Below are 25,964 nucleotides of genomic sequence, written 5' to 3'. Positions count from 1 at the left end.
ATCCCAACACTCTGAGCTCTGTCTTTCAACCAGTTTACAATCCACCCCGCTGGCCATTCATCCAACCCACACTTTCTAAGCTTCCTTATGAGGATGATGTGGGAGACTGTCGAACGCCTTGCTGAAGTATAGTATAGTGTAGTGGAATATAGTGGAATATAGTATAGTAGAAGAAAGTCCAGGTCCTGCACCTCAAGAGAAATTTTTCTGGCTTAACACGTAGATTCATTTAGCTTGTACCTTTAAAGACCTGATCAGAACTGCAGTCTCGCAACCATGTTTTTAATCAGCTTCTCTTTTTCTCTCATCAGCAATATTTTGTGACTACTACAACCCTCGTAATGAGTGTGACTGGCACTATGAGCCTTGTGGCAGTGATGTTATGACCTGCAGGATGATTAATCATGTCAGCACCAACTTTTCAGTACCATACCTGGAAGGTAATGCCATTTTTGTATTTTATTTCATGTAACTTTGTCCAGGTATCGTTTCATGAATATGGAATAGTCGGTCAGCTTGACAAGGTATTCCTAAATCTGCTATGTTGAATTTGTCTCCAGTCTTACATAAATGTTTCCTATAATGTAGTTTATTCTTTATTAACATCAGTGGATGATAGTTACATTGCTGTCAGCCATAAAACTAGGTCTCTGCTTGGATAATATCCTGAAATATGCAAGATGATTACACCATTGTTATTTTGCATCCCATCCCAGGGCATTTAAAGAGAAAGAAAACTTCTTACATGGTAAAGAAGCAACTTACTGATAGTTGCAGTATTTTAACCTTGTCATTCTTTATGCATGAGATCCACCTTGGCTTTATTAGATTAATGTGCAGCTTTGTCCTATCTTTACAATTAAAAATATCTTTGATATCAGACACACTGATGCCACTATATATTGGACTCTTAACAAAGGCCACAAGATGTTGTTGGAGGGCTACTGGGAGCTACCTCTATTTTTAGTGTATTTCATTTGTAGTTTTTGTTTAGGCTTTAAGACCAAGATGTGAGAATAAAACAGATTATTCTGCATTCCATCCCACTTGGAGGGTGCACAAGCCATTTAAATCCCATGAACCCCTCAAAGTTTGTAGAAATATGATACTAGTAGTTGGAAATCCTTGTGCTTGATAACTGAAAAGGAATTTCACATTATGGGGACTGCAGTGGCTAAGAATGTGAATGACTTTATCTTCTGGTTTACCATGTGATAAAGTTGGAGAAAGCAGACATATTTTTGGCCACACAGTCTTTTTCGTCTGGTCTGGAAGCAGTTATCCTCACTTTAGGGATTGGAAAGAACTGTCCAGTGTTTGGCTGCTATTTTAATTCCTTGAACTGCTGGTAACAAAACAAAAAACCACACAACTCCCTAAGTAAATTAATAAAAAAACCCCAAACAAACTAAGTCTGTGTGTTAAAATAGATTGTTGTTGACAGTTAGAAAGATTTGGAAAGCGTCAGAAGGCAGATTATTATATATCTGATTATCTTTCTAAATTATTTTTGGTTTTCATCTTCAGTGGAAATATAGAGCACGCTTACTTTTGTTAGGGCATCTTTAGTACAGCATGGCAGTGTGAAGTGACTTTTAAGTACCAGTTAATTACATGGTCATTCAGTTTATAGGCTATTTAGAACTCTAGTACAGTATAAAGAGAACATTATGTAATTAAGAATTGGATTTTATGAGATTTTATTTGTAAGCAGGACACAGTAATTTTTTAAAAGTGCATTTACATGAAAATACAATGAGAACCGACAGATGATTAAAACCTTGCAGGTGGGGTTTGGGTCACTGGCCAAGGGTACAGAAAAGTGCGGATACATTATCTGTTTGGGATAGAGATATCTTGTCTATTAAAGGCACATAAACAAGGTCTAGTGTTCCAGTAAATGTAGTGAAAATACTGTTTGTTAATGAATCCACTTCCATATTCTTCACAAGAGTGTTATTGATATAGTGATCATGTTTCAAAATCTGTAGAAAAATTGGGACGTTTCTTTCTCTTAAAATTAGTAGCTGCCCATATAAATTAATATAAATTAGGGGTTTCTCCAAGATCTTAAAATAGGCAAAACCAACTTCCCTAGTTTTCATGACTAAACTCTTATTTAATACTCCTCACCCCAGTATTATCAATGAGAATTGTTTGATTTCAGTCTTTTGGAAAGACTAATTGTGCAAGGATTAATTTGAATTGGAAATTTTCTGTTTCTTTCACTATGCTTGATTCAATGAGAATCATTTACTTTCAGAAGGTCATTGAGTTAACTCTTTATACTTTTTCTTCATCCTTTATACTGTTCTGCTTGTCATCAACAGGTTGCTACCCCAGATGCCCTGAGGACAAACCTGTTTATAATGAAGAAACAAAGGAATGTGTGCATGGAGATGAATGTGGGTGTTACGTCAATGGAACTTATTATCCTCCTGGAAACGAAATACCCACGAAAGAGAACTGTACACAATGGTACATAAAAAATGCAAAAACATTTGCAGTAATTCAGTAAAGAATTTATGTATGCTGAGCCCCTCATTTACTTTACTAGGCCTCAGGCAAATAGAAATGCAACTTCAACTGAAGAGTTGGTATATTCCAGCATTTATCTATACAAATCAGAGGAACCAATGCCGTTTATTCTGATTGAGACTTAAACTCAAAAAATGCTGCGCTTACAATACATATAGATTCTAAACTTTTCATTCAGAATTTTCCAAACCCATAATAATCCAGATTTCAGATTGCTAGTGTCATTATAATAAGTGTATTAACAAATTCATTAAATATACTCTTCAAAGATATAATAGCATGAAACCTGGGTATGTCTCTAGAACAACTTTTTGATTCTCATGGCTCTTTGGGAAGAGAGGGGCTACTCTGCCTTGCATTCTCACTTAAAACTGGGTTTTCAAAATCACTGTAATCTGAAATGATCTGTACTAGCCCTGAAAGAGAGAACTGAGTCCTAACTGCTCATTCCTAGAGCCTAACTAATGATAGCACTGACATCTATGACTCCACATGGTGACCAGAGACACAAACCCCTGATCTTGCTAAAAGTTCACTGCTCTGAAAAACAGTTGTTATTATTGCGCTCTTGCAACTTGCAACACAGAGCAGTTCATTATAGTTTTAAGATCTTGTATTTAAAGAGTGAAAGCAATGACTTAGTTTGAATGAAATAATGATAGGCAATACTGGGAAATATTACACCCAGAAAAATATCCAGTAGTATGAATGAAGACCAAGTGACAAATTTCCATGTTTCTGTGCTCTTGACATCTGCAACATTTTAATTTTTGAAAATTTTGCTTTTAGTGAATGTGGCCCCGCAGGATCCATAGAGTGCAAACCACTGCCAGGTAAATAAAGTTTGTGTTTTTCTGCAAATAAAAATAAAAAAATGCATAGAACTGCTATGTCTGTCTCTGCAAAAGACTTATATTTGGAATTTGGAATTATTCTTTCCAGTGCAAGTCAAAGTTGTGGCCAAAGAATACTGGGCAGCACTTTTGTTGAACCTTGCTGTTAGTTCAGCCTTTTTCTCCCGTCCTGTTATTCTTTCTCCTCGTATCCAAACTAATGGACTTCACTACAAGAGTTTGCACTTCCAGAGCATGTAGTATTATAGAAAAGTGTCAGATCGTAAACTGCAGTTGTTATTTCTCTCAGAACATTTTAAACCTGGTTTGTAAGTCTGTTCTTCCAAACATTTTATGCAGGACTTTATTAAATGTGTTTCAGTTATCCTCTAAATATAACGATAAATTAGTGCAATGTATAAGATCTATGCTTCAGGTATAGATCTGAAAGGAGCATGCATGAATCATGTAAATTCTTAATTGCCCATAAGTATTTTGCCTTTGTCTCTTACCTGGTAGTAGAAAAATTGCACAGTAAAGCTCTTTCTTGTAGGGTGTCCTTGTGTCATCAATGGAACGAGATATGAAGTGAATCAAACTGTGGCACATATAAAGGATGGTGACATATGTAAAAACTACATTTGTGCAGAAAATGGTTCTATAGTTGAAATTACTTATCCGTGTCCGACATCTGCTTCACCTACAACCATTTCAACCTTCTCCCCTGTTATTACTCTTACCACCACAGGTAAATCTTCAACAGAGTTGTGCACCTAAAAAATATTTTCTTTAAGGAAAATACTTTAAAGATAGAATGTACAAGTATATGGGCTTATAGTTGACACAGATAGAGCAATGCTTATGAATAGTTTTATCACACTGCACTAAGAAAGATTTTTAAAACTTTGAGTTGATTTACTTCTCATGGAAGAAATTGTAACTATAAACGTACAGGGTGCCTTCCTAATCCTGAAAAACATGTTAGCATCTCAATATTCTGCTGCGATAGTAAGAATTGTCTCAGTAGTCTCAACAAAAAAATATAATTAGGGTATTTAAAACTGCTATTCTGTTTTTTCTAAATCATGCAGATGATGGAATAATCTTTTTTTTCTATTTATTTCAGTTACGAGTACAAGCACTCCAGTATCTACAAGTAAGTTTTAAATAGAAAAGTAAGTTGTTAAAAAATGTCAAAGGAGCATTTAAAGGAAGAGCAAATTAAAGATGGCCACTACAGAAGAACATATTTCAAACAAAAATTAATAATTTCTAAAAATTGCAATAGTGTGATAGCAGAAAGACCTTTAAAGGTTTCAGCTTGGTGATTTTATTTTGATGTAAAACTTTCTGTTGAAAAACCTGGTAATATAGAACCAATTTTAGAATGTTTTTCTCTTGGAAAAATGACAAGCTGCAGTGCATTGCTCTAGTCCTTAACGGAATTGAATACAAAATTAATATTCTCAGAATGTTCTCCATAAGCTCAGATGCTGAATCTCTGTCTTTTCTTGCAGCTCCATGCAGTAATTTCATCTGTGATTGGACTGAATGGTTTGATGTTAGTAATCCTGAAAAAGATGGCGGTGACTATGAAACCTATGATGCAATAAGACAACACGGAAACAAAATATGTCAAACTCCTGAAAAAATTGAATGCAGGGCTAAAGATAGTCCTCATCTGAGTTTAGAGGAACTTGGCCAAAAAGTAGAGTGTAATGTTACGTATGGACTAATCTGTAGAAATGAGGAGCAAGATCCAACTATGTGGGAACTTTGCTATAATTATGAAATCAGGGTAAACTGTTGTGAGGAGCATAAAGTGCCTTGTGCGACTGAAAGTACACCGAGTCTAACACCAACAGCAACTTCAACCACCACCAGCACGACAATACCTATTACCACTACAACCAGGCAGACAACATCAATTATCACCACGCCCATACCTACCCCAACCATCACAAGACAACCGCCACCATCAGTCACCACCTCAGTAATGTCAACTTCTTCAGGTATTTAGCAGACCAGTACTCTCTGCTCTTGCTTTGCCATAGCAGAAATAGGAGCTACTTAAGGCTTGTCATCTCCATAGCAGATACTGAGCTGGCAGCAAGTCTTACTTATGCTGATTGGGAGCTCTATCCTTCTGCTGGAGATAAAATTCCCAGAAGGACCCATTGTGTGAGATTAGAGTACCTTGAATTAGAGTACCATCATTTTAGGCGTAGTTTAGGTGGGGCTGTGCAGAATTTCTTCTCATTTTCCTCCTGCCTTACCTCTGTCAGTGCTAACGCTTGCCTGTGGGTATACATCTAGGAAGGAAGCCCTGGCAGAATTACAGAAATAGTTTCACTCTGCAGGTTGCCACTTGCTGCGAACTGTGGTCTCTGGTTGCTGAGATCCACAAGAATTCTGTGAACTTCTTCATCAGGCTGATATTGCATGAGGGGGAAATTACATGACAATCGGGCACAAACAAATTACTCTGCATACTTCCATCTGCTTCCTCTCTCAATTCTCACTCCATGAGAGAATGAGGTGTTCTAAGTAATAAGGCCAGGACAGAAAGCCTCCTCATGTCATACCCGTTGGTGGGTATTTTCGATTTAGTGAGAAAGCATATTATAGCAACATCCCTAGCCTCTTTGCTAGAAAAGTATTGTTGAGACCCTGTCTGTGCAGTGATTTGGAACTGCTTTCTGTAACCGGAAAGGAAGGCCTAGTGACATAGGACTTTACTGTTTTAAGAGTGGGAGAACGCAATAATTGGTGGCAGCTGTCGAACATGTAACTTCTATTCAGTACATATTGTGTCCCACTCATGCATATTGCACCGTTGTCTGCTTTCTTTGTCCCTGTTGTTTCTAACAGCCACACCTTTGTTCACAGTGAGCACAGTGTCCTCCCCACATGTATCAACAACTGTCCCCACGCCAACACCATCAGGACCTTCCAGCAGCACCACCACGATGCCCCCCAGCAGCACCACCAGCAGCACACCAGGCACAACGACGACTGTTACTGGCACACCAACACCCACCCCGACTACTATAAGCACATCCATAACCACTTCAACAGTCACCGTCACCCCATCACTGACGCCTTCACCCGCAACACCTGAAGGTACTTTGGTCTGTGCTCTCGTGTGTTGCCTGGCTGTGGGAGAAATGAAGGTCCATGGGCACCTCAGCTTGTGCCTTCTATATGGGATCAAGGGCGGGAGTAATTGTTGTGCGTTCCCTGAAGCGGCCGGTGCCCAAAGCTAGCCCTTGTGCTGTCTGTTTCAGAAGTGAGGAGGGTACTGGGTAGAAGGTGTTGTGTTCCCTGACTCAGCAGGGCTCCGAGGAGTTTTTTCATCCTGGTTCCTCTGCCAGTCTTAGGCAGATACCGAAGTGATGGGAAATCTTGCTTTTGCTGCTGGTGGACCTCGTCCTTCAGCTGGAGAGAATGTACTCAGCGTGACCTGTTTTGTGCGACGGTAGTGGGGCTTGGGTTTGTGGCAGTGCCATTTCAGGTGCTGTTTGGGCGCAGCTGTGCAGATTTTCTTCCCTTTCTTCTCTGGCGCTGCCTCTGTGGTCGTTGCTGCCGCTCACCTGCAGTTCTGGCTGCACAAAGGTTTTCCTCTGGTAGGGTTTGGGAGAAGGTTTCAGACCACAGGTTGCCCCTTGCTACAGCCCAGGGCTGTGGGCAGCCGTGTTCTCCCAGCATTCCCATGAGCGTTGTTCTCCAGCTGCTCGTGCTCTGCTGGGTAGCAAGCAGAGATGTTTTGGCAGCTGTGTGTACGCTGTGCCTCCTTCCTGTGTGGTCGCGAGCCTTCCCAGTGTTTGGTTTTGTCGCTGAGCGAGTGAGGTGGTGTGAAGGGCACAAGAAAGTGAGAGCGTGGCGGGAGTCCCTGCTTGGTCCTGCTCCACCTCATGTGTTGCCCTTGCGTGAGTGGTTTTTGCAGACGAGACGACCAATACGGCAATGTTCCCTAGCTGCCTGGGGCCACATCCGCATGGCTCATGAGTGCCTGTGTCCTGATTTGGCCCTAGTGTGCTCTTTGTAGGGCTGAGAAGGAGAGGCCTGCCCACACAAGTGGGACTTGTTGAGGCCAAGGTTGGCTGACTGTGTAGCAGTTCCCGAGGGGCACCCTTGAGTGTGGTGGATGTGCAGAGGACCAGGCGTGAGTGTGCTGTTGCCCCAGCTTGTTGTCTCTGTTCCGTCTGCTTCTAATTGTTGCTGTTCTTGTTGTCCCCCAGACTGTTCCTGCAAGTGGACAGACTGGATTGATGTGAGTTACCCAGATGGTTCTGACAGAAACAGTGGTGACTACGAAACCTTTGAGAATATTCTGAAGAACGACCCCTCCTGGGTCTGCGCGAAAGTTGAGAATATTTCTTGCAGAGCAGAGAAATTCCCTGGGGTTGCCATTGAAGATTTAGGGCAGAAGGTGGAATGCAGTGTTGACAGAGGGCTTACCTGTAACAACAGCGATCAGCGCCCAGGTGGTATGGTACAGATACCAGTCTGCCTCAATTACGAGATCAGTGTCTGCTGCGTTCCCGACCGACCAGAGTGTTTCCCAACGACAACCCCACCTTCATCCACAACGTCGTCTCTACCCACATCGACAACCGCACCAACGCCATCGGGGCCTCCCAGCAGCACCACAACCACCACCACCACAACCACGACCACACCCCCCACCAGCACCACGACCAGCAGCACCCCAGGCACAACGACGACTGTTCCTGGCACACCAACACCCACCCCGACGACTACAAGCACATCCGTGCCCACACCAACATACACCACCTCCCTGCCATCTCCAACCACACCACCTAGAGGTACTTGTCTGGTCTGTGCTGTCATGTGTTGCCTTGCTGTAGGAGAAACGAAGGTCTGCGAGCACCTCAGCTTGTGCCTTCTGTATGGGATCAGGGGCGGGAGTAATTGTTGTGCGTTCCCTGAAGCGGCCGGTGCCCAAAGCTAGCCCTTGTGCTGTCTGTTTCAGAAGTGAGGAGGGTACTGGGCTACTGAGGAGGGTAGAAGACCTTGTGTTCCCTGACTCAGCAGGGCTCCGAGGAGGTTTTTCATCCTGGTTCCTCTGCCGGTCTTAGGCAGATACCGAAGTGATGGGAAATCTTGCTTTTGCTGCTGGTGGACCTCGTCCTTCAGCTGGAGAGAATGTACTCAGCGTGACCTGTTTTGTGCGACGGTAGTGGGGCTTGGGTTTGTGGCAGTGCCATTTCAGGTGCTGTTTGGGCGCAGCTGTGCAGATTTTCTTCCCTTTCTTCTCTGGCGTTGCCTCTCTGGCATCACTGCCACTGACCTGCAGTTGTGGCTGTAGGAAGCTTCGAAGGTTTTCCCCTGGCAGGGTCTGTGGAAAGGTTTCAGACTACGTGTTGGCCCTTGGTATGTGCCAAGGCTGTGGGCAGCCGTGTTCTCCCAGCATTCCCATGAGCGTTGTTGTCCATCCTACCCTGCACTGCTGGGAAGCAAGCTGACGTTTGGGCAGCAATGTGAGACCCCCTAACGTCCCAGTGAATCTGCCACTGTGACAGTACGCCGCCCGTTCCTGTATTTCCTTCTGAACATGAAGGAGTTTGCCTTTCCTCACGCAAATGAGAACTAATTTTAGTCGAAGGACTGTCCATGTGGACTGTGTGGGTAGCAGCAGTGTATCTTACTTCCTCCTATCCTCCAGCATTATGACTGCACTCTTATTATGTGCGCAGTGCTTCTCTGTCTACCATGTCTTACGTCATGCTGTAAAAGCACAAACAGATGGCTCTGAGGCTGGCCTCTGAGTATCGCGAACGGTTTACAAAATGCTAATCAAAACCTATTTTAAAGGAGCCTGCCTTAGGGCCCATGATGAAATCTGGCTTGGTCATGTGAGAGGGAAAAAGCAGAGACATGAATTTGGGGTTCCTAGCATGCCAAAATAGCTTGTGGGTGAGTAGTCTTAGAGGCCTGGGAGTTAGGTATGGAACGCAGATTGCTGCAGCAGCTGCTCGATTTCAGTAGAATCAAATGGCTCTGAGCGTAATCAATGCTGGTATGAACAGGCCACATGAAGCAGCAGAGGGAAGGGTGGTCTATCCGTAGAACATAGCATGAGAGCAATACAGAATTAACCAAAGGTTTCACCAATCAACTCAATGAATTCCCCTGGATTTAGAACCGCTGAACTCTTCTGTGCAATGTAAAGTCTTAACACTGCAGGCGGGTGTTGCATGCGTCCAACATTGATCGCTGATAAAGTCTTTACATCAATGTCTCCCACGCAAGACGTAGGAGACTTTTTTAGTTATCCCTCTGTTAGGCAAAAGCCATTACTAAAACAGGTTCTGCTTTATTGCCATCCAAGTACCCTATGCTTCGGTTTCTTGAATTCCATTTGCTTCTTAGAAAATGAAATGAGGTTAATAACAAATGCGATTTGCCTACTTAAAACAAAACACTCTGTTTTCTCCCTGTCTTGAAGAGGGTACAACGACTGAATCAGGAACATCGACAAAGACGAGTACTCCAGTTACTCCTTCGGCTACCCCACTGCCAACAACCAGAACGACAGAAACGGAAAGTTCGGTGTCTACCACAGGCACCACAATCCAACAGTCAACACCATCGGTACCAACAAGCACAGTGACGGTCACCACCTCCGGAGTCACTGAAACAGGAACGACCAGCAAACCCACCACTTCGGGACCCACACCCTCAGGATCCACTCCCCGCAGCACCACAATAATAACAGAACCATCTACCCACGAGACCACTACCACCGGGACTAGCAGCCCTCCCACAGGATCACGGACCACCGCCATCAGCACCCCCACCAGCAGCACCCCGGGCACAACGACGACTGCTCCTGGCACACCAACACCCACCCCGACGACTACAAGCACATCCGTGCCCACACCAACATACACCACCTCCCTGCCATCTCCAACCACAACACCTGGAGGTACTTGTCTGGTCTGTGCTCTCATGTGTTGCCTTGCTGTAGGAGAAACGAAGGTCTGCGAGCACCTCAGCTTGTGCCTTCTGTATGGGATCAGGGGCGGGAGTAATTGTTGTGCATTCCCTGAAGCGGCCGGTGCCCAAAGCTAGCCCTTGTGCTGTCTGTTTCGGAAGTGAGGAGGGTACTGGGCTACTGAGGAGGGTAGAAGACCTTGTGTTCCCTGACTCAGCAGGGCTCCGAGGAGGTTTTTCATCCTGGTTCCTCTGCCGGTCTTAGGCAGATACCGAAGTGATGGGAAATCTTGCTTTTGCTGCTGGTGGACCTCGTCCTTCAGCTGGAGAGAATGTACTCAGCGTGACCTGTTTTGTGCGACGGTAGTGGGGCTTGGGTTTGTGGCAGTGCCATTTCAGGTGCTGTTTGGGCGCAGCTGTGCAGATTTTCTTCCCTTTCTTCTCTGGCGCTGCCTCTGTGGTCGTTGCTGCCGCTCACCTGCAGTTCTGGCTGCACAAAGGTTTTCCCCTGGTAGGGTTTGGGAGAAGGTTTCAGACCACAGGTTGCCCCTTGCTACAGCCCAGGGCTGTGGGCAGCCGTGTTCTCCCAGCATTCCCATGAGCGTTGTTCTCCAGCTGCTCGTGCTCTGCTGGGTAGCAAGCAGAGATGTTTTGGCAGCTGTGTGTACGCTGTGCCTCCTTCCTGTGTGGTCGCGAGCCTTCCCAGTGTTTGGTTTTGTCGCTGAGCGAGTGAGGTGGTGTGAAGGGCACAAGAAAGTGAGAGCGTGGCGGGAGTCCCTGCTTGGTCCTGCTCCACCTCATGTGTTGCCCTTGCGTGAGTGGTTTTTGCAGACGAGACGACCAATACGGCAATGTTCCCTAGCTGCCTGGGGCCACATCCGCATGGCTCATGAGTGCCTGTGTCCTGATTTGGCCCTAGTGTGCTCTTTGTAGGGCTGAGAAGGAGAGGCCTGCCCACACAAGTGGGACTTGTTGAGGCCAAGGTTGGCTGACTGTGTAGCAGTTCCCGAGGGGCACCCTTGAGTGTGGTGGATGTGCAGAGGACCAGGCGTGAGTGTGCTGTTGCCCCAGCTTGTTGTCTCTGTTCCGTCTGCTTCTAATTGTTGCTGTTCTTGTTGTCCCCCAGACTGTTCCTGCAAGTGGACAGACTGGATTGATGTGAGTTACCCAGATGGTTCTGACAGAAACAGTGGTGACTACGAAACCTTTGAGAATATTCTGAAGAACGACCCCTCCTGGGTCTGCGCGAAAGTTGAGAATATTTCTTGCAGAGCAGAGAAATTCCCTGGGGTTGCCATTGAAGATTTAGGGCAGAAGGTGGAATGCAGTGTTGACAGAGGGCTTACCTGTAACAACAGCGATCAGCGCCCAGGTGGTATGGTACAGATACCGGTCTGCCTCAATTACGAGATCAGTGTCTGCTGCGTTCCCGACCGACCAGAGTGTTTCCCACCGACAACCACACCTTCATCCACAACGTCGTCTCTACCCACATCAACAACCGCACCAACGCCATCGGGGCCTCCCAGCAGCACCACAACCACCACCACCCCAACCACGACCACACCCCCCACCAGCACCACGACCAGCAGCACCCCAGGCACAACGACAACTGCTCCTGGCACACCAACACCCACCCCGACGACTACAAGCACATCCGTGCCCACACCAACATACACCACCTCCCTGCCATCTCCAACCACACCACCTAGAGGTACTTGTCTGGTCTGTGCTGTCATGTGTTGCCTTGCTGTAGGAGAAACGAAGGTCTGCGAGCACCTCAGCTTGTGCCTTCTGTATGGGATCAGGGGCGGGAGTAATTGTTGTGCGTTCCCTGAAGCGGCCGGTGCCCAAAGCTAGCCCTTGTGCTGTCTGTTTCAGAAGTGAGGAGGGTACTGGGCTACTGAGGAGGGTAGAAGACCTTGTGTTCCCTGACTCAGCAGGGCTCCGAGGAGGTTTTTCAGCCTGGTTCCTCTGCCGGTCTTAGGCAGATACCGAAGTGATGGGAAATCTTGCTTTTGCTGCTGGTGGACCTCGTCCTTCAGCTGGAGAGAATGTACTCAGCGTGACCTGTTTTGTGCGACGGTAGTGGGGCTTGGGTTTGTGGCAGTGCCATTTCAGGTGCTGTTTGGGCGCAGCTGTGCAGATTTTCTTCCCTTTCTTCTCTGGCGTTGCCTCTCTGGCATCACTGCCACTGACCTGCAGTTGTGGCTGTAGGAAGCTTCGAAGGTTTTCCCCTGGCAGGGTCTGTGGAAAGGTTTCAGACTACGTGTTGGCCCTTGGTATGTGCCAAGGCTGTGGGCAGCCGTGTTCTCCCAGCATTCCCATGAGCGTTGTTGTCCATCCTACCCTGCACTGCTGGGAAGCAAGCTGACGTTTGGGCAGCAATGTGAGACCCCCTAACGTCCCAGTGAATCTGCCACTGTGACAGTACGCCGCCCGTTCCTGTATTTCCTTCTGAACATGAAGGAGTTTGCCTTTCCTCACGCAAATGAGAACTAATTTTAGTCGAAGGACTGTCCGTGTGGACTGTGTGGGTAGCAGCAGTGTATCTTACTTCCTCCTATCCTCCAGCATTATGACTGCACTCTTATTATGTGCGCAGTGCTTCTCTGTCTACCATGTCTTACGTCATGCTGTAAAAGCACAAACAGATGGCTCTGAGGCTGGCCTCTGAGTATCGCGAACGGTTTACAAAATGCTAATCAAAACCTATTTTAAAGGAGCCTGCCTTAGGGCCCATGATGAAATCTGGCTTGGTCATGTGAGAGGGAAAAAGCAGAGACATGAATTTGGGGTTCCTAGCATGCCAAAATAGCTTGTGGGTGAGTAGTCTTAGAGGCCTGGGAGTTAGGTATGGAACGCAGATTGCTGCAGCAGCTGCTCGATTTCAGTAGAATCAAATGGCTCTGAGCGTAATCAATGCTGGTATGAACAGGCCACATGAAGCAGCAGAGGGAAGGGTGGTCTATCCGTAGAACATAGCATGAGAGCAATACAGAATTAACCAAAGGTTTCACCAATCAACTCAATGAATTCCCCTGGATTTAGAACCGCTGAACTCTTCTGTGCAATGTAAAGTCTTAACACTGCAGGCGGGTGTTGCATGCGTCCAACATTGATCGCTGATAAAGTCTTTACATCAATGTCTCCCACGCAAGACGTAGGAGACTTTTTTAGTTATCCCTCTGTTAGGCAAAAGCCATTACTAAAACAGGTTCTGCTTTATTGCCATCCAAGTACCCTATGCTTCGGTTTCTTGAATTCCATTTGCTTCTTAGAAAATGAAATGAGGTTAATAACAAATGCGATTTGCCTACTTAAAACAAAACACTCTGTTTTCTCCCTGTCTTGAAGAGGGTACAACGACTGAATCAGGAACATCGACAAAGACGAGTACTCCAGTTACTCCTTCGGCTACCCCACTGCCAACAACCAGAACGACAGAAACGGAAAGTTCGGTGTCTACCACAGGCACCACAATCCAACAGTCAACACCATCGGTACCAACAAGCACAGTGACGGTCACCACCTCCGGAGTCACTGAAACAGGAACGACCAGCAAACCCACCACTTCGGGACCCACACCCTCAGGATCCACTCCCCGCAGCACCACAATAATAACAGAACCATCTACCCACGAGACCACTACCACCGGGACTAGCAGCCCTCCCACAGGATCACGGACCACCGCCATCAGCACCCCCACCAGCAGCACCCCGGGCACAACGACAACTGCTCCTGGCACACCAACACCCACCCCGACGACTACAAGCACATCCGTGCCCACACCAACATACACCACCTCCCTGCCATCTCCAACCACAACACCTGGAGGTACTTGTCTGGTCTGTGCTGTCGTGTGTTGCCTTGCTGTAGGGGAAATGAAGGTCTGCGAGCACCTCAGCTTGTGCCTTCTGTATGGGATCAAGGGCGGGAGTAATTGTTGTGCATTCCCTGAAGCGGCCGGTGCCCAAAGCTAGCCCTTGTGCTGTCTGTTTCGGAAGTGAGGAGGGTACTGGGCTACTGAGGAGGGTAGAAGACCTTGTGTTCCCTGACTCAGCAGGGCTCTGAGGAGGTTTTTCATCCTGGTTCCTCTGCCGGTCTTAGGCAGATACCGAAGTGATGGGAAATCTTGCTTTTGCTGCTGGTGGACCTCGTCCTTCAGCTGGAGAGAATGTACTCAGCGTGACCTGTTTTGTGCGACGGTAGTGGGGCTTGGGTTTGTGGCAGTGCCATTTCAGGTGCTGTTTGGGCGCAGCTGTGCAGATTTTCTTCCCTTTCTTCTCTGGTGCTGCCTCTGTGGTCGTTGCTGCCGCTCACCTGCAGTTCTGGCTGCACAAAGGTTTTCCCCTGGTAGGGTTTGGGAGAAGGTTTCAGACCACAGGTTGCCCGTTGCTACAGCCCAGGGCTGTGGGCAGCCGTGTTCTCCCAGCATTCCCATGAGCGTTGTTCTCCAGCTGCTCGTGCTCTGCTGGGTAGCAAGTAGAGATGTTTTGGCAGCTGTGTGTACGCTGTGCCTCCTTCCTGTGTGGTCGTGAGCCTTCCCAGTGTTTGGTTTTGTCGCTGAGCGAGTGAGGTGGTGTGAAGGGCACAAGAAAGTGAGAGCGTGGCGGGAGTCCCTGCTTGGTCCTGCTCCACCTCATGTGTTGCCCTTGCGTGAGTGGTTTTTGCAGACGTGATGACCAATACAGCAATGTTCCCTAGCTGCCTGGGGCCACATCCGCATGGCTCATGCGTGCCTGTGTCCTGATTTGGCCCTAGTGTGCTCTTTGTAGGGCTGAGAAGGAGAGGCCTGCCCACACAAGTGGGACTTGTTGAGGCCAAGGTTGGCTGACTGTGTAGCAGTTCCCGAGGGGCACCCTTGAGTGTGGTGGATGTGCAGAGGACCAGGCGTGAGTGTGCTGTTGCCCCAGCTTGTTGTCTCTGTTCCGTCTGCTTCTAATTGTTGCTGTTCTTGTTGTCCCCCAGACTGTTCCTGCAAGTGGACAGACTGGATTGATGTGAGTTACCCAGATGGTTCTGACAGAAACAGTGGTGACTACGAAACCTTTGAGAATATTCTGAAGAACGACCCCTCCTGGGTCTGCGCGAAGGTTGAGAATATTTCTTGCAGAGCAGAGAAATTCCCTGGGGTTGCCATTGAAGATTTAGGGCAGAAGGTGGAATGCAGTGTTGACAGAGGGCTTATCTGTAACAACAGCGATCAGCGCCCAGGTGGTATGGTACAGATACCGGTCTGCCTCAATTACGAGATCAGTGTCTGCTGCGTTCCCGACCGACCAGAGTGTTTCCCACCGACAACCACACCTTCATCCACAACGTCGTCTCTACCCACATCAACAACCGCACCAACGCCATCGGGGCCTCCCAGCAGCACCACAACCACCACCACCCCAACCACGACCACACCCCCCACCAGCACCACGACCAGCAGCACCCCAGGCACAACGACAACTGCTCCTGGCACACCAACACCCACCCCGACGACTACAAGCACATCCGTGCCCACACCAACATACACCACCTCCCTGCCATCTCCAACCACACCACCTAGAGGTACTTGTCTGGTCTGTGCTGTCATGTGTTGCCTTGCTGTAGGAGAAACGAAGGTCTGCGAGCACCTCAGCTTGTGCCTTCTGTATGGGATCGGGGCGGGAGTAATTGTTGTGCGTTCCCTGAAGCGGCCGGTGCCCAAAGCTAGCCCTTGTGCTGTCTGTTTCAGAAGTGAGGAGGGTACTGGGCTACTGAGGAGGGTAGAAGACCTTGTGTTCCCTGACTCAGCAGGGCTCCGAGGAGGTTTTTCAGCCTGGTTCCTCTGCCGGTCTTAGGCAGATACCGAAGTGATGGGAAATCTTGCTTTTGCTGCTGGTGGACCTCGTCCTTCAGCTGGAGAGAATGTACTCAGCGTGACCTGTTTTGTGCGACGGTAGTGGGGCTTGGGTTTGTGGCAGTGCCATTTCAGGTGCTGTTTGGGCGCAGCTGTGCAGATTTTCTTCCCTTTCTTCTCTGGCGTTGCCTCTCTGGCATCACTGCCACTGACCTGCAGTTGTGGCTGTAGGAAGCTTCGAAGGTTTTCCCCTGGCAGGGTCTGTGGAAAGGTTTCAGACTACGTGTTGGCCCTTGGTATGTGCCAAGGCTGTGGGCAGCCGTGTTCTCCCAGCATTCCCATGAGCGTTGTTGTCCATCCTACCCTGCACTGCTGGGAAGCAAGCTGACGTTTGGGCAGCAATGTGAGACCCCCTAACGTCCCAGTGAATCTGCCACTGTGACAGTACGCCGCCCGTTCCTGTATTTCCTTCTGAACATGAAGGAGTTTGCCTTTCCTCACGCAAATGAGAACTAATTTTAGTCGAAGGACTGTCCGTGTGGACTGTGTGGGTAGCAGCAGTGTATCTTACTTCCTCCTATCCTCCAGCATTATGACTGCACTCTTATTATGTGCGCAGTGCTTCTCTGTCTACCATGTCTTACGTCATGCTGTAAAAGCACAAACAGATGGCTCTGAGGCTGGCCTCTGAGTATCGCGAACGGTTTACAAAATGCTAATCAAAACCTATTTTAAAGGAGCCTGCCTTAGGGCCCATGATGAAATCTGGCTTGGTCATGTGAGAGGGAAAAAGCAGAGACATGAATTTGGGGTTCCTAGCATGCCAAAATAGCTTGTGGGTGAGTAGTCTTAGAGGCCTGGGAGTTAGGTATGGAACGCAGATTGCTGCAGCAGCTGCTCGATTTCAGTAGAATCAAATGGCTCTGAGCGTAATCAATGCTGGTATGAACAGGCCACATGAAGCAGCAGAGGGAAGGGTGGTCTATCCGTAGAACATAGCATGAGAGCAATACAGAATTAACCAAAGGTTTCACCAATCAACTCAATGAATTCCCCTGGATTTAGAACCGCTGAACTCTTCTGTGCAATGTAAAGTCTTAACACTGCAGGCGGGTGTTGCATGCGTCCAACATTGATCGCTGATAAAGTCTTTACATCAATGTCTCCCACGCAAGACGTAGGAGACTTTTTTAGTTATCCCTCTGTTAGGCAAAAGCCATTACTAAAACAGGTTCTGCTTTATTGCCATCCAAGTACCCTATGCTTCGGTTTCTTGAATTCCATTTGCTTCTTAGAAAATGAAATGAGGTTAATAACAAATGCGATTTGCCTACTTAAAACAAAACACTCTGTTTTCTCCCTGTCTTGAAGAGGGTACAACGACTGAATCAGGAACATCGACAAAGACGAGTACTCCAGTTACTCCTTCGGCTACCCCACTGCCAACAACCAGAACGACAGAAACGGAAAGTTCGGTGTCTACCACAGGCACCACAATCCAACAGTCAACACCATCGGTACCAACAAGCACAGTGACGGTCACCACCTCCGGAGTCACTGAAACAGGAACGACCAGCAAACCCACCACTTCGGGACCCACACCCTCAGGATCCACTCCCCGCAGCACCACAATAATAACAGAACCATCTACCCACGAGACCACTACCACCGGGACTAGCAGCCCTCCCACAGGATCACGGACCACCGCCATCAGCACCCCCACCAGCAGCACCCCGGGCACAACGACGACTGCTCCTGGCACACCAACACCCACCCCGACGACTACAAGCACATCCGTGCCCACACCAACATACACCACCTCTCTGCCATCTCCAACCACAACACCTGGAGGTACTTGTCTGGTCTGTGCTCTCATGTGTTGCCTTGCTGTAGGAGAAACGAAGGTCTGCGAGCACCTCAGCTTGTGCCTTCTGTATGGGATCAGGGGCGGGAGTAATTGTTGTGCATTCCCTGAAGCGGCCGGTGCCCAAAGCTAGCCCTTGTGCTGTCTGTTTCGGAAGTGAGGAGGGTACTGGGCTACTGAGGAGGGTAGAAGACCTTGTGTTCCCTGACTCAGCAGGGCTCCGAGGAGGTTTTTCATCCTGGTTCCTCTGCCGGTCTTAGGCAGATACCGAAGTGATGGGAAATCTTGCTTTTGCTGCTGGTGGACCTCGTCCTTCAGCTGGAGAGAATGTACTCAGCGTGACCTGTTTTGTGCGACGGTAGTGGGGCTTGGGTTTGTGGCAGTGCCATTTCAGGTGCTGTTTGGGCGCAGCTGTGCAGATTTTCTTCCCTTTCTTCTCTGGCGCTGCCTCTGTGGTCGTTGCTGCCGCTCACCTGCAGTTCTGGCTGCACAAAGGTTTTCCCCTGGTAGGGTTTGGGAGAAGGTTTCAGACCACAGGTTGCCCCTTGCTACAGCCCAGGGCTGTGGGCAGCCGTGTTCTCCCAGCATTCCCATGAGCGTTGTTCTCCAGCTGCTCGTGCTCTGCTGGGTAGCAAGCAGAGATATTTTGGCAGCTGTGTGTACGCTGTGCCTCCTTCCTGTGTGGTCGCGAGCCTTCCCAGTGTTTGGTTTTGTCGCTGAGCGAGTGAGGTGGTGTGAAGGGCACAAGAAAGTGAGAGCGTGGCGGGAGTCCCTGCTTGGTCCTGCTCCACCTCATGTGTTGCCCTTGCGTGAGTGGTTTTTGCAGACGAGACGACCAATACGGCAATGTTCCCTAGCTGCCTGGGGCCACATCCGCATGGCTCATGAGTGCCTGTGTCCTGATTTGGCCCTAGTGTGCTCTTTGTAGGGCTGAGAAGGAGAGGCCTGCCCACACAAGTGGGACTTGTTGAGGCCAAGGTTGGCTGACTGTGTAGCAGTTCCCGAGGGGCACCCTTGAGTGTGGTGGATGTGCAGAGGACCAGGCGTGAGTGTGCTGTTGCCCCAGCTTGTTGTCTCTGTTCCGTCTGCTTCTAATTGTTGCTGTTCTTGTTGTCCCCCAGACTGTTCCTGCAAGTGGACAGACTGGATTGATGTGAGTTACCCAGATGGTTCTGACAGAAACAGTGGTGACTACGAAACCTTTGAGAATATTCTGAAGAACGACCCCTCCTGGGTCTGCGCGAAAGTTGAGAATATTTCTTGCAGAGCAGAGAAATTCCCTGGGGTTGCCATTGAAGATTTAGGGCAGAAGGTGGAATGCAGTGTTGACAGAGGGCTTATCTGTAACAACAGCGATCAGCGCCCAGGTGGTATGGTACAGATACCGGTCTGCCTCAATTACGAGATCAGTGTCTGCTGCGTTCCCGACCGACCAGAGTGTTTCCCACCGACAACCACACCTTCATCCACAACGTCGTCTCTACCCACATCAACAACCGCACCAACGCCATCGGGGCCTCCCAGCAGCACCACAACCACCACCACCCCAACCACGACCACACCCCCCACCAGCACCACGACCAGCAGCACCCCAGGCACAACGACAACTGCTCCTGGCACACCAACACCCACCCCGACGACTACAAGCACATCCGTGCCCACACCAACATACACCACCTCCCTGCCATCTCCAACCACACCACCTAGAGGTACTTGTCTGGTCTGTGCTGTCATGTGTTGCCTTGCTGTAGGAGAAACGAAGGTCTGCGAGCACCTCAGCTTGTGCCTTCTGTATGGGATCGGGGCGGGAGTAATTGTTGTGCGTTCCCTGAAGCGGCCGGTGCCCAAAGCTAGCCCTTGTGCTGTCTGTTTCAGAAGTGAGGAGGGTACTGGGCTACTGAGGAGGGTAGAAGACCTTGTGTTCCCTGACTCAGCAGGGCTCCGAGGAGGTTTTTCAGCCTGGTTCCTCTGCCGGTCTTAGGCAGATACCGAAGTGATGGGAAATCTTGCTTTTGCTGCTGGTGGACCTCGTCCTTCAGCTGGAGAGAATGTACTCAGCGTGACCTGTTTTGTGCGACGGTAGTGGGGCTTGGGTTTGTGGCAGTGCCATTTCAGGTGCTGTTTGGGCGCAGCTGTGCAGATTTTCTTCCCTTTCTTCTCTGGCGTTGCCTCTCTGGCATCACTGCCACTGACCTGCAGTTGTGGCTGTAGGAAGCTTCGAAGGTTTTCCCCTGGCAGGGTCTGTGGAAAGGTTTCAGACTACGTGTTGGCCCTTGGTATGTGCCAAGGCTGTGGGCAGCCGTGTTCTCCCAGCATTCCCATGAGCGTTGTTGTCCATCCTACCCTGCACTGCTGGGAAGCAAGCTGACGTTTGGGCAGCAATGTGAGACCCCCTAACGTCCCAGTGAATCTGCCACTGTGACAGTACGCCGCCCGTTCCTGTATTTCCTTCTGAACATGAAGGAGTTTGCCTTTCCTCACGCAAATGAGAACTAATTTTAGTCGAAGGACTGTCCGTGTGGACTGTGTGGGTAGCAGCAGTGTATCTTACTTCCTCCTATCCTCCAGCATTATGACTGCACTCTTATTATGCGCGCAGTGCTTCTCTGTCTACCATGTCTTACGTCATGCTGTAAAAGCACAAACAGATGGCTCTGAGGCTGGCCTCTGAGTATCGCAAACGGTTTATAAAAAGCTAATCAAAACGTATTTTAAAGGAGCCTGCCCTAGGGCCCATGATGAAATCTGGCCTGGTCATGTGAGAAGGAAAAAGCAGAGACGTGAATTTGGGGTTCCTAGCATGCCAAAATAGCTTGTGGGTGAGTAGTCTTAGAGGCCTGGGAGTTAGGTATGGAACGCAGATTGCTGCAGCAGCTGCTCGATTTCAGTAGAATCAAATGGCTCTGAGCGTAATCAATGCTGGTATGAACAGGCCACATGAAGCAGCAGAGGGAAGGGTGGTCTATCCGTAGAACATAGCATGAGAGCAATACAGAATTAACCAAAGGTTTCACCAATCAACTCAATGAATTCCCCTGGATTTAGAACCGCTGAACTCTTCTGTGCAATGTAAAGTCTTAACACTGCAGGCGGGTGTTGCATGCGTCCAACATTGATCGCTGATAAAGTCTTTACATCAATGTCTCCCACGCAAGACGTAGGAGACTTTTTTAGTTATCCCTCTGTTAGGCAAAAGCCATTACTAAAACAGGTTCTGCTTTATTGCCATCCAAGTACCCTATGCTTCGGTTTCTTGAATTCCATTTGCTTCTTAGAAAATGAAATGAGGTTAATAACAAATGCGATTTGCCTACTTAAAACAAAACACTCTGTTTTCTCCCTGTCTTGAAGAGGGTACAACGACTGAATCAGGAACATCGACAAAGACGAGTACTCCAGTTACTCCTTCGGCTACCCCACTGCCAACAACCAGAACGACAGAAACGGAAAGTTCGGTGTCTACCACAGGCACCACAATCCAACAGTCAACACCATCGGTACCAACAAGCACAGTGACGGTTACCACCTCCGGAGTCACTGAAACAGGAACGACCAGCAAACCCACCACTTCGGGACCCACACCCTCAGGATCCACTCCCCGCAGCACCACAATAATAACAGAACCATCTACCCACGAGACCACTACCACTGGGACTAGCAGCCCTCCCACAGGATCACGGACCACCGCCATCAGCACCCCCACCAGCAGCACCCCGGGCACAACGACAACTGCTCCTGGCACACCAACACCCACCCCGACGACTACAAGCACATCCGTGCCCACACCAACATACACCACCTCCCTGCCATCTCCAACCACACCACCTAGAGGTACTTGTCTGGTCTGTGCTGTCATGTGTTGCCTTGCTGTAGGAGAAACGAAGGTCTGCGAGCACCTCAGCTTGTGCCTTCTGTATGGGATCAGGGGCGGGAGTAATTGTTGTGCGTTCCCTGAAGCGGCCGGTGCCCAAAGCTAGCCCTTGTGCTGTCTGTTTCGGAAGTGAGGAGGGTACTGGGCTACTGAGGAGGGTAGAAGACCTTGTGTTCCCTGACTCAGCAGGGCTCCGAGGAGGTTTTTCATCCTGGTTCCTCTGCCGGTCTTAGGCAGATACCGAAGTGATGGGAAATCTTGCTTTTGCTGCTGGTGGACCTCGTCCTTCAGCTGGAGAGAATGTACTCAGCGTGACCTGTTTTGTGCGACGGTAGTGGGGCTTGGGTTTGTGGCAGTGCCATTTCAGGTGCTGTTTGGGCGCAGCTGTGCAGATTTTCTTCCCTTTCTTCTCTGGCGTTGCCTCTCTGGCATCACTGCCACTGACCTGCAGTTGTGGCTGCAGGAAGCTTCGAAGGTTTTCCCCTGGCAGGGTCTGTGGAAAGGTTTCAGACTACGTGTTGGCCCTTGGTATGTGCCAAGGCTGTGGGCAGCCAGGTTCTCCCAGCATTCCCATGAGCGTTGTTGTCCATCCTACCCTGCACTGCTGGGAAGCAAGCTGACGTTTGGGCAGCAATGTGAGACCCCCTAACGTCCCAGTGAATCTGCCACTGTGACAGTACGCCGCCCGTTCCTGTATTTCCTTCTGAACATGAAGGAGTTTGCCTTTCCTCACGCAAATGAGAACTAATTTTAGTCGAAGGACTGTCCGTGTGGACTGTGTGGGTAGCAGCAGTGTATCTTACTTCCTCCTATCCTCCAGCATTATGACTGCACTCTTATTATGTGCGCAGCGCTTCTCTGTCTACCATGTCTTACGTCATGCTGTAAAAGCACAAACAGATGGCTCTGAGGCTGGCCTCTGAGTATCGCGAACGGTTTACAAAATGCTAATCAAAACCTATTTTAAAGGAGCCTGCCCTAGGGCCCATGATGAAATCTGGCTTGGTCATGTGAGAGGGAAAAAGCAGAGACGTGAATTTGGGGTTCCTAGCATGCCAAAATAGCTTGTGGGTGAGTAGTCTTAGAGGCCTGGGAGTTAGGTATGGAACGCAGATTGCTGCAGCAGCTGCTCGATTTCAGTAGAATCAAATGGCTCTGAGCGTAATCAATGCTGGTATGAACAGGCCACATGAAGCAGCAGAGGGAAGGGTGGTCTATCCGTAGAACATAGCATGAGAGCAATACAGAATTAACCAAAGGTTTCACCAATCAACTCAATGAATTCCCCTGGATTTAGAACCGCTGAACTCTTCTGTGCAATGTAAAGTCTTAACACTGCAGGCGGGTGTTGCATGCGTCCAACATTGATCGCTGATAAAGTCTTTACATCAATGTCTCCCACGCAAGACGTAGGAGACTTTTTTAGTTATCCCTCTGTTAGGCAAAAGCCATTACTAAAACAGGTTCTGCTTTATTGCCATCCAAGTACCCTATGCTTCGGTTTCTTGAATTCCATTTGCTTCTTAGAAAATGAAATGAGGTTAATAACAAATGCGATTTGCCTACTTAAAACAAAACACTCTGTTTTCTCCCTGTCTTGAAGAGGGTACAACGACTGAATCAGGAACATCGACAAAGACGAGTACTCCAGTTACTCCTTCAGCTACCCCACTGCCAACAACCAGAACGACAGAAACGGAAAGTTCGGTGTCTACCACAGGCACCACAATCCAACAGTCAACACCATCGGTACCAACAAGCACAGTGACGGTCACCACCTCCGGAGTCACTGAAACAGGAACGACCAGCAAACCCACCACTTCGGGACCCACACCCTCAGGATCCACTCCCCGCAGCACCACAATAATAACAGAATCATCTACCCATGAGACCACTACCACTGGGACTAGCAGCCCTCCCACAGGATCACGGACCACCGCCATCAGCACCCCCACCAGCAGCACCCCGGGCACAACGACAACTGCTCCTGGCACACCAACACCCACCCCGACGACTACAAGCACATCCGTGCCCACACCAACATACACCACCTCCCTGCCATCTCCAACCACACCACCTGGAGGTACTTGTCTGGTCTGTGCTGTCATGTGTTGCCTTGCTGTAGGGGAAATGAAGGTCTGCGAGCACCTCAGCTTGTGCCTTCTGTATGGGATCAGGGGCGGGAGTAATTGTTGTGCATTCCCTGAAGCGGCCGGTGCCCAAAGCTAGCCCTTGTGCTGTCTGTTTCGGAAGTGAGGAGGGTACTGGGCTACTGAGGAGGGTAGAAGACCTTGTGTTCCCTGACTCAGCAGGGCTCCGAGGAGGTTTTTCAGCCTGGTTCCTCTGCCGGTCTTAGGCAGATACCGAAGTGATGGGAAGTCTTGCTTTTGCTGCTGGTGGACCTCGTCCTTCAGCTGGAGAGAATGTACTCAGCGTGACCTGTTTTGTGTGACGGTAGTGGGGCTTGGGTTTGTGGCAGTGCCATTTCAGGTGCTGTTTGGGCACAGCTGTGCAGATTTTCTTCCCTTTCTTCTCTGGCGCTGCCTCTGTGGTCGTTGCTGCCGCTCACCTGCAGTTCTGGCTGCACAAAGGTTTTCCCCTGGTAGGGTTTGGGAGAAGGTTTCAGACCACAGGTTGCCCCTTGCTACAGCCCAGGGCTGTGGGCAGCCGTGTTCTCCCAGCATTCCCATGAGCGTTGTTCTCCAGCTGCTCGTGCTCTGCTGGGTAGCAAGTAGAGATGTTTTGGCAGCTGTGTGTACGCTGTGCCTCCTTCCTGTGTGGTCGCGAGCCTTCCCAGTGTTTGGTTTGTCGCTGAGCGAGTGAGGTGGTGTGAAGGGCACAAGAAAGTGAGAGCGTGGCGGGAGTCCCTGCTTGGTCCTGCTCCACCTCATGTGTTGCCCTTGCGTGAGTGGTTTTTGCAGACGAGATGACCAATACAGCAATGTTCCCTAGCTGCCTGGGGCCACATCCGCATGGCTCATGAGTGCCTGTGTCCTGATTTGGCCCTAGTGTGCTCTTTGTAGGGCTGAGAAGGAGAGGCCTGCCCACACAAGTGGGACTTGTTGAGGCCAAGGTTGGCTGACTGTGTAGCAGTTCCCGAGGGGCGCCCTTGAGTGTGGTGGATGTGCAGAGGACCAGGCGTGAGTGTGCTGTTGCCCCAGCTTGTTGTCTCTGTTCCGTCTGCTTCTAATTGTTGCTGTTCTTGTCGTCCCCCAGACTGTTCCTGCAGGTGGACAGACTGGATTGATGTGAGTTACCCAGATGGTTCTGACAGAAACAGTGGTGACTACGAAACCTTTGAGAACATTCTGAAGAACGACCCCTCCTGGGTCTGCGCGAAGGTTGAGAATATTTATTGCAGAGCAGAGAAATTCCCTGAGGTTGCCATTGAAGATTTAGGGCAGAAGGTGGAATGCAGTGTTGACAGAGGGCTTATCTGTAACAACAGCGATCAGCGCCCAGGTGGTATGGTACAGATACCAGTCTGCCTCAATTACGAGATCAGTGTCTGCTGCGTTCCCGACCGACCAGAGTGTTTCCCACCGACAACCACACCTTCATCCACAACGTCATCTCTACCCACATCGACAACCGCACCAACGCCATCGGGGCTTCCCAGCAGCACCACAACCACCACCACCCCAACCACGACCACACCCCCCACCAGCACCACGACCAGCAGCACCCCAGGCACAACGACGACTGTTCCTGGCACACCAACACCCACCCCAACGACTACAAGCGCATCCGTGCCCACACCAACATACACCACCTCCCTGCCATCTCCAACCACACCACCTAGAGGTACTTGTCTGGTCTGTGCTCTCATGTGTTGCCTTGCTGTTTGGGCGCAGTTGTGCAGATTGTCTTCCCTTTCTTCTCTGGCATTGCCTCTCTGGCATCACTGCCACTGACCTGCAGTTGTGGCTGTAGGAAGCTTCGAAGGTTTTCCCCTGGCACTGTCTGTGGAAAGGTTTCAGACTACGTGTTGGCCCTTGGTATGTGCCAAGGCTGTGGGCAGCCAGGTTCTCCCAGCATTCCCATGAGCGTTGTTGTCCATCCTACCCT

General features: G+C 49.1%; 1 protein-coding gene across 1 annotated transcript in view; it reads left to right on the top strand.

The window, feature by feature from the left end:
• Nucleotides 1-25,964, top strand: part of MUC2 (mucin 2, oligomeric mucus/gel-forming) — a 68,378-nt gene that overhangs the window by 24,915 nt on the left and 17,499 nt on the right. Inside the window, exons 25-41 of the mRNA XM_063331721.1 lie at nucleotides 312-440; nucleotides 2,331-2,478; nucleotides 3,328-3,371; nucleotides 3,925-4,119; nucleotides 4,498-4,527; nucleotides 4,889-5,383; nucleotides 6,261-6,494; nucleotides 7,613-8,200; nucleotides 9,844-10,323; nucleotides 11,458-12,045; nucleotides 13,689-14,168; nucleotides 15,303-15,890; nucleotides 17,533-18,012; nucleotides 19,147-19,734; nucleotides 21,377-21,856; nucleotides 23,500-23,979; nucleotides 25,113-25,700. Of these exons, the coding sequence (XP_063187791.1) occupies nucleotides 312-440; nucleotides 2,331-2,478; nucleotides 3,328-3,371; nucleotides 3,925-4,119; nucleotides 4,498-4,527; nucleotides 4,889-5,383; nucleotides 6,261-6,494; nucleotides 7,613-8,200; nucleotides 9,844-10,323; nucleotides 11,458-12,045; nucleotides 13,689-14,168; nucleotides 15,303-15,890; nucleotides 17,533-18,012; nucleotides 19,147-19,734; nucleotides 21,377-21,856; nucleotides 23,500-23,979; nucleotides 25,113-25,700 (6,615 nt within the window). The remainder of the gene's footprint in view (nucleotides 1-311; nucleotides 441-2,330; nucleotides 2,479-3,327; nucleotides 3,372-3,924; nucleotides 4,120-4,497; nucleotides 4,528-4,888; nucleotides 5,384-6,260; nucleotides 6,495-7,612; nucleotides 8,201-9,843; nucleotides 10,324-11,457; nucleotides 12,046-13,688; nucleotides 14,169-15,302; nucleotides 15,891-17,532; nucleotides 18,013-19,146; nucleotides 19,735-21,376; nucleotides 21,857-23,499; nucleotides 23,980-25,112; nucleotides 25,701-25,964) is intronic.

Source organism: Chroicocephalus ridibundus, chromosome 4, assembly GCF_963924245.1.
Source record: "Chroicocephalus ridibundus chromosome 4, bChrRid1.1, whole genome shotgun sequence".
Lineage (NCBI taxonomy): Eukaryota > Metazoa > Chordata > Aves > Charadriiformes > Laridae > Chroicocephalus > Chroicocephalus ridibundus.
The sequence above is the reverse complement of the archived record's forward strand: the minus strand, read 5'-3'. Positions and strand labels throughout refer to the sequence as shown.